Genomic DNA, 9,004 nt, shown 5'->3' with positions numbered 1-9,004 from the left:
TAACTGATTGAAGACAGAAATGGTTTAACAAATTGATAGACAGACGGATAGATGGACTGGTAAAAAAAGATCAAGAGAGAGATAAACCATAGACAGATAAATGTATCGATAATGCACTCATTGAAAAATCGATTATAAAAAGATCTATACGAATGTACAGACAGACAGACACACATACATCTGTAGAAGACAGACAGACAGACAGACGGACAGACATATGGTGACCAACAGATGCATAGACAGAGAGAGGCGAAAGACAGATTAATAAATGGATATAGAAAAATGGGATGATAGACAGACAGATGACTCAGCAGCAGTGTCATAATATAGATGGCGTGTTTGAGACTGATATTAAACATTCATTCTGCGAGTGCTGGTACATGTTTGTGCTGCGACAAGCTTTCTGGGAAGCACATCAAAAGACGATTTGCGCTGACATAAGTTTGGCTAATCGCTAGTGACTGTGGCTGTTATCGTGCATTTCCTCCAGTCTGAGGAGCGAGAGGACGGATCGTTAATAACGGTCTGAGTCAAGCACAATGTAGCATTGAGAGCAAGACACACTCACCAGACACACTAAATAGGGGTCCCTGAAGTCACCGAGAGAAAAAGGAGGGATGGAGAAACAGAGAGGAAGTAAAGAATCTTATTTCCCTCTTGGCAAAGCGACTGAGCCCTTTTCACTGCGCAGTGTAAACAGGGAACATACAGAAATGTGAGATGGCAGATGGGCGACCAACTGAACACATACACATTAACACAAGCAGTGCCAATCGCTCCATTACCGGTACAGACGTGCTATACAAATTAGAACCATCCATACACAAACACATCTTTCCTAAAAACCCGCAATTCAGAAATCTCTTCAAGGAATCGTTTTGTCAAGCGTTTGGCCTTTGTTCTAAGCATGCATGTGTGTGTTTTCTCTCTCTTTGTGTCTGTTTTCAGATTCATCCCCGGACCTAACAAAGAGCTCCTTCACAGGCGGTGAATGTGGATTCTCTCTGTCAAAAAAACGGACGAAACCATTCATTCAGAGGGGTGTTTGACTGGATTACCTGTGAATGAACAATAAAGGAGGATAAATACACGATATTTGCTCATTCGGTGCCAAGGAATATATGAAAAATAGAAATAAAGCAGGCTAATCTGTGTTTTGATCAATGAGCCCAATGCTGCGGACTCAACAGTCGTGTCCACTTCTGTCGATTTTCTGTGTTTCTCCTGACCACCTTCCTCTGGTTCTATACTCGTACAGCTTAGAGGAGCCGTTTACTGGATTTCAAATTATACCTGAAGACTTTACCTCCCTAGGTAAACCGGACAATCCTGATATAAGCTGTGAACGACTGTATGAAGGATCATGATGGATAAGCGCTGGTCTGTGAAAATGAGGAGGAAATCAATAGGAGATTTTTTCCATCCCTCCATCAATCTGTCATTGCGTCGTCCACGCTGGCTTTGGTAATAGACTGGGAGTTTGTGAAGCCCTGCTGTTTCCCCTCCACTTCTGAGTTTACCACTCAGTGCTACTGTCTACATGCTGTTCGTTTTGGAAAATCCCCCCCGCAGGTCAAAGCTCACCCTCTCACCGTCTACACCTACTTGAGCCAGATATCTTTTTATTTGTCGGCATGCTCAATGTATTTCGTGGGAGCTTTGTATTGAAAGTAACTGTATATATTTCTGTATATATACATATAGATACATATTAAAAGATATCATATGAAGATCTAACATGCCCATAAACCTGTTCAGTGGGACTATATTGATGGTCTTTGTTCCTCGGACAACAAGTACAATTAATCCCAAATTCAATGCTGTCTGTGGAAGTAGATATTCTCTCAATGTAATTGAAGACCTGCTTTTTTTCTTTTGCTTGATGACTTATTCCGATGAATCTAATATATTTTTTAAAGTTCACTAAACAGTTTTGCAGAAAAAAGCATTTCAGCACAAACAAAATACGCTGAATTAGTCATGGGTATTTAAGTCATTGTCATTCATTTACAATGCGAACAAACTCATTTTCATGCAAATTAGGCTTATTAAAGATTGAGGATTATTCAAAGAACTATTTACTTGGTGAAATTAATGCTGTGCTACTACCGCCTGTGGTTATCAGAAGATAAAATGACTACATTTTATGTTGATCATGACGGTACAATTCAAAAGAGATGCTGTGACACATCAAGTCAACAAAGAACTAGCGCAGATACAAGGCAAGTAATATGTTGTCTGCTCAGATTGCGTGGGGTCTTGGCCTAAACATACTAATAGTAGTAGTAGTCTAAATTCATTATTAGACACAGAGAAACCAAAACAAAGATTGCATATATACAACACATCACACTTCACATAATATCAGTCATCTTGATGACCATTTGAATTCTAATGCTGAGTTCAGACTGCATGATTTTAGCCCTGATTTTGACTCGCCGACAGGTTTTGTGAAAACGCTGACAAATGCTTGAGATCACAGGCAAATCGGTGCTCGTTCACGTGAGCAGTGTTCAAACTATACCATGGCCTTTGGGGGATCCCACATTTTGGAGGGCGGGGGGGGGGGGGTGGTGGTTGGGGATCTTGAGAGTCCCTTGCTACAATGATGTTTGAATTTTTTTTTCACCTTCGTCAATTGGTGAAGTTTTTTCCTCGCTGCTGTCGTCACTAGCTTGCATGGTTCGGGATCTGTAGAGCTGCGCATTGATGGATTTGCTCTTCAGTGTTTGAACCTACCTCAGTAGTGATTACTAAACCACACTGAACTGAGCTAAACTAAATTGAACTTAAACTTTGAAAAGTGAACTACACCATTTCAATTTACTATGATGTTTTATGTGAAGCTGCTTTGACACAATCTACATTGTAAAAGCGCTATACAAATAATAGTGAATTGAATTGAATTGAAATGAATTGAATGTAAACTATAAAACACACAGGATCCCTGTTCTTAAACACCAATGTAAAAACAAAATATCTATAAATATAAAACAAAAATGTATATAATTAAACTAATATTATGAAGTAGGCTAAATGAACAAAACATCACGATAGTTTCGGTTGACTTTCTCGCTAAAAAGCTCTTGTTTTTCCATCAATAACTTTCTTTGACCCTTGAAAATATCTTTTGAGAAATGTATTTTTACATGCACAAACAACAGCAGCCTAAACAACAGAACATCGTTGTCTAATTTTACCTGCAGTGCTTCTGTGAGAGGAATACAGTACATTCATTTATATAAAATCAACAAACATGAATATGTGTCACTTAACAACAAAATAAATAACCTCGTCATGTATCCTATCATTTTTCTATTCACTCTAAGCTGAAGATGATGGCACCAAGGACAGCATTTGCTTACTTAATTTACAAAGGCCTATAGAATGTCATGGGATCTCACTTTTCACTCTGTTAGAACATAATCGCGAGTTGGAAAATGAAAGAAACACTTTCGTTTTGTCATGTTTACTCTGCTTTCAGCTTAATTGTCCAACATGTTTAAAGCAATGTGACGGTATTTAAAAAAAGAACATTGTATTGGCCTACTGTATGAAGCAAGTAAAACAAAACACAATGATACATCATTACGTATAGAGATGAATAAGATGAATACGCAGTGTCTCAGTGTCCATATGTAAGCACCTGGTTATCAGTCTTTGACATGAATGGACTTTGCTCTGCAGCGCCCCCACACCTTGATGCTCATGAAAAGAATAGCATGTGTAGTAATCTTCTTTTTAAGTGAGGTGTAAATCGCCGTCATGGATGAATGAATATTTTTGCACTTTAACACATAATAATCCATGATCACATTCCACAATGCTGAAACCGCACGTCAAAATAATACATTGTCAATATTTTATGAGAGGGGAGCCCATGTCTTATTTAGGGGAGCCTAGCTTAGCACCCTGCACGTGAGTAACAATTACACAGTATGAACTATCAATGATATGTTTTGAAAGAATCGCTGATGAGTCGCTGACACCCATCAGATATCTGACATTGCTAAATATCCTGTCGACAATTCAAAATCACGCCGTGTGAAATGTGTTCTGATTGAAAATAATGTCAGCGATTACCTGCAGCCAACGAGAGAGCAGCATCCACTAGTATGGGTACCTGAAGGCCAGCGGGAGGTTGGGGAGGATGTTAAAAGGGCTCCGTTTCAGTCTATTTGGACCCAAGAAATAGAGGAAAACTAGTGTAAATTTGGCAGGAGCATTCGTGTCTGTTTTACGTGTAATCTGAGCAATATCACAACCGAAAAAGAAAAAAAGTTGAGGGAAAATTGTTAATTCCCTTCAAAGGCGAGATGAGCAAAATAATTACATTGTCTTTCTCATTATGTAGATGATATAAATGTAAATGTAATGTAATTTGTATTTATATAGCGCATTTATTGTGTATGGCCATACACCCAAAGTGCTTCACAATCATGAGGGGGGTCTATATACTATAGATATAACATGTGACCTGGCATTGTTTCACTTCTCTGGTGTGTTTGCTTGTGAGACATTGTTTGCGGATCGAGACAAAGTTGTCTGTGATTCTTCCTATTTTAAAGTCATGCAGTGTGAAACCCCCATCCTACAGTATAAACACAGCTCGACAGAATGCTACCCCAGATAGTCATCTATCTGTGACGCAACTACTTTGAAATCGTGCTGTCTGAACTCGGCATAAATGGCACATGTTGTTATCAATATATTCATGACATGAAATGCTCAGGTAAGATGACGTAAGTTTAGCCTTCTGTCTGTGCCATCTATACTTCTTTATTCACTTTCACTTTTCTGCATAAACTCCAGTCAAACCCCTTTTCCCCTAGCATGAACTGGGTGCATGTTCAGAGCTAATGCTATTAACAGTTTGGAGTTGGTTCAACTGGCAAGCCTTCTAAGTACCGGTTTGCTTTTCCATGGGATAGAAAGCCACCACAGAGCCTGATCTGGCGTCAGTTAATACGGCTTCTCTTTCTCAGCAACACAAAAGTGGAAGCACCAAATACAAAAACACCATCAATAAAGGTGGATGTTGAATAACTGTTAAAGTCTGCATGAACTGATAATTACTGCAGACTTTTTTCCACATTATGATGACGATGTATTTAAAAAATCAAATGGAATATTGAGTAGGGGACCGGGTTTTATTTTTTGTGCTCTCTCTCTTTTTTTACTCATAGCAAACTAATGATTGGAGGGGCGTGGCTAAGCATGTTTCACCCAAGCTGTCAAATTGACATCAACTGTCAAGGACTGCCATTCCAGAGTGGAAGCAAATGGTTAAATTGGGATTAAAGACTAGCAAAACAAACAGTTTACCAAAACAAGTAGTAAAGATTACCAAACAAACTTATTGATTGTTCACTATAAGACTAACAATGTAGCTAAATAATCATGGTAGATTTTGATTTCATACAGACTTTGGTTTTGCAAAACTATTATGAATCCAATGAGTTTGCATAGCTCGAAATTTATGGACATAGATTACAAGCAAGAGTACGGTGGCTGAGAAAGCTTAACGCGCTGCAATTTAAGAAAACACATGCAATTACAAAAAACACCAGCAAATTAAGAAACGATCTTCATCAGTTTGACAGCACACGTGTGGCAAATTGTCACAACACAAACAAGTGAAGAAACACGCTGCATTTTGTCACAACACAAACAACTTAAGAAACTCGCTGCATTTATTAAACGTGCTGCATACTATATAACAATGTTTCACATTTAATCATCTGTTTATTTAGGCTAATAATTTACAAAAGACAATGGAATTGTGTAAGTAGGATATTAAAATAAACAACAACAAAAAACTCACCTTTAAAAGACCACCAACAACTTCACTGAGTAACAGGCAAGGCATAATAATACATCCATATTTCAGCAGGGTCCGTCATGTTTTTCTTAAGTTGTTTGTGTTGTGACAAAATTCGGTGCGTTTCTTCACTTGTTTGTGTTGTGACAAAAGGCAGCACGTTTCTTCAGTTGTTTGAGTTGTGAGAATTATTGTTTCTTAATTAGCTGGTGTTTTTGTAGTTGCATGTGTTTTCTTAAATTGCAGAGCGTTAAGCTCTCTCGGCCACCATACAAGAGTGTTCAGGCATCATACTGTAATTTGTATAGCATATATTTCTAAGCTGCCATTTCAAAAATGGCGCTTAAAACGGTTTCCTTTGTTGGTTAGAGTTACACCAAATAAGCGATTTGGAACTAAGCTCTGGCTCTGAACCAGAACTGCTTTGGTGGAAGAGAGGTATCAGATAGTTCTACTAATGGTTCAACATTCTGAATTAGATGAACTGTCAACAATTTGTGAAACACAGCAAGAAAACAAGCCCGACAGATGCTTACTTTTGACTTGGTGCATCACAGCCCTAATGATCAAGTATTGGCAAAAAGTAGCCATTAAGAGCAGTAGACAATACTTTTGGTGGTGGTGTATGTCTCAGTAAAGTACATCAAACTATGGTAGTTTCAAACTATCACCCAGAGCACACCAATGCAACCGGAAAAATTGTTCCTGTACAGATTTTGTGGGTGCTCTGTAATGTGATCTGATTTGCATAATTCTCCTGTGATTTGGGCACTTAAACAAACAGTGCAAATAATTGGCTCTCTTGGCGGGCGCAACTTATTCCTAATGAATTTCCCAAAGATAAAAGTGTGAGGAAGAATGGTCCAACATAAAAAGGCAACAGCAATCTATTGGAACTTCTTGGAACTGCCTTTATGTAGGTAATTATCTAACTCCAGTTTAGTCCATGATCCAGATTGCTCTATATGATGTTCTGAGATCAGACAAACTGTATTGTGCTTGTGTATCCATCATAAATGCAAAACAGTTGTTAAAAGTGATAAGCAAACAAACACAGTTCAGATCAACTAATCCCAAGCTTGGTCGCATCAATGGGAGGTTGAGATGGAATTTTCAAGAGATATAATATATTTATAATGCTTGACAGATTCTAAATTATAATAATAAATTTAAAAAATTTAGATATATGAATATATCTACAAGTAAACCATTCAGAATGTCACATTACAATGTTTCTAGTTTTCTATGTAAGCTGTTTTCAAAGGTTGAAGAACTCTAAGAAGAGGAGGGCTTCATATCTGTTCACTGGCATCAGTAGTCATGCAGCTACAGTAGCTTTGGTAGATAAACATGCAGCCTTATGAGAAGCAAATCACCATTAAAATGGTTTTCTATACGCTGTGTCTATCCTTATGTCTCCATCACTTCTGCTGTTCTCTGTTAAAAAGCAGTTTATTCAATGATTACAATGTTTTTGCTGAAATTTAACAGTATACAAGAACAAGTGGGTTTTTTTTTGTATGATTGAATCTTGTTTACAAAAGCTTGTTTCATTCCTAGATGAATTGAAAGAATTGCTTAAGTGAATAATTCAGCGAGTCATTCAAAAACAGTCGCTTATTTCATTTTAAACAAATCTTTTGAGTGAATAATTCAATGATTTGTTCAAAGTTTGTAACTTGCTTCATTTCTGAAAGTGTCAGTGTCATTTTAAACTAACCTCTCTACATAATTTAATTACTCAGTTTGTTGCTTATTTCATTTATGAATTCATTTATGAAACATTCCATGTTTTTAAATTGATTAATTCAAAACCAGCTGATTGTTTCACTCCTGAATGAATTTGGGATTTTGAACAAATTGCTTTTATGAGAAATTCAGCTGCTCCTAAAACAGATGCTTGTTTCATTCCTGAATTAATCAGTGTTTTTGAATGAATTGTTTGATCCAATTAACCACTCACTTAAGTTCTTGTTCGTTTAATTACAGAAATAATCAGTTTTAAATTAATTGCTTAAATTTTTCAGTGATTCGCTCAAAAACAGCTGATCTTTTTACTCCTGAATGAACTTAGGATTTTAAACAAATAGTTTTGATGAGAAATTCAATTAATTGCTAATAAAAAAGATGCTTGTTTCATTCTTGAATTAATCAGTGTTTTTGAACGAATTGCTTGATTCAATTAACCACTCACTAAGCTCTTGTTCATTACATTCCTGAATCAATTCGTTTTAAATTAATTGCTTGAATTATTCAGCAATTCACTCGAAAACAGCTGATCATTTCACTCCTGAATAGGTTTAGGATTTTAAACAAAATCCTGGATGAGAAATTCAATTAATTGCTAATGAAAAAGATGCTTGTTTCATTCTTGAATTAATCCGTAATCCAAACTCCTGAATGAATCAGAATTTGAACACATTGTTCATGTGAATATTTTAATTACTCGCATGTAAAACAGTTGCTTGTTTAATTGCTGAAATAATCAAGTTTTTTAATGAAATGTTTGACTGAATAATTCAACGACTCAAAAAACGTTGCTTCTTTCACTCCTGAACTCTCTGAAGTGACACTAATGAATTAGAACAATACAACTGCCAAATAATCAAGTACTATAAAGCTTTCTTACAAAAAGGGAAGCTTATATAAGTCTCCCCTTTTCACAATGAAGAAAGGCAACATTAACCGGTCTTGAAAATCCTGCAACATGAAAGTCCTGCAATTTGTGAATATACAGCGGTCCCTCATTAATCACGGAAGTTATGTTCTGAAAATAGTCCGCAATAGGTGAAATCCACGATTAGTCCACTTTATTTTTAACAATTAGGCCTATTATAAATATTTTAAGCCTGTAAAACCCCTGACTACACTATTTTCTTTGATAGGCATTAACATTTTCACACGTTTCTCTCTTGTTTAAACACTAGCGTACTTTCTACTTTCCTTTAGCATGTCCAGTAGTCCAACTTTTTGTGCACTGGTTAGCATCTTCCTCTCCGTTTTGGGTGCCTTTGACGGTGCAGGATGTTTCATCGACATTATGGGGTTTATTGGGGAGAAAATTTGCAGTACAGCCTCACTTCAGAGTTACACTGCTAGCGATCAAAGATTTATGTCAATTTGGCAAGTTGAACGCATTCTGTACTGTACAAGAGACATTGCATAGGGGAGATTGATTGACAA

General features: G+C 36.9%; 1 protein-coding gene across 2 annotated transcripts in view; it reads left to right on the top strand.

Moving 5' to 3' along the window:
* The window catches only part of LOC130237677 (chemokine-like protein TAFA-1), a 308,089-nt gene extending 305,594 nt beyond the window's left edge, over positions 1-2,495 (top strand). For both annotated transcript variants that reach the window (XR_008838566.1, XM_056468687.1), the window contains one exon: positions 949-2,495. Coding sequence is in view for 1 of the 2 variants with exons in the window: in XM_056468687.1 (XP_056324662.1) it covers positions 949-966 (18 nt within the window). In the remaining variant the exon portion in view is untranslated. The remainder of the gene's footprint in view (positions 1-948) is intronic.
* The last annotated feature ends 6,509 nt before the right edge of the window (positions 2,496-9,004 follow it).

Source organism: Danio aesculapii, chromosome 11 (assembly GCF_903798145.1).
Source record: "Danio aesculapii chromosome 11, fDanAes4.1, whole genome shotgun sequence".
Taxonomy (NCBI): Eukaryota; Metazoa; Chordata; class Actinopteri; order Cypriniformes; family Danionidae; genus Danio; species Danio aesculapii.
The sequence above is the reverse complement of the archived record's forward strand: the minus strand, read 5'-3'. Positions and strand labels throughout refer to the sequence as shown.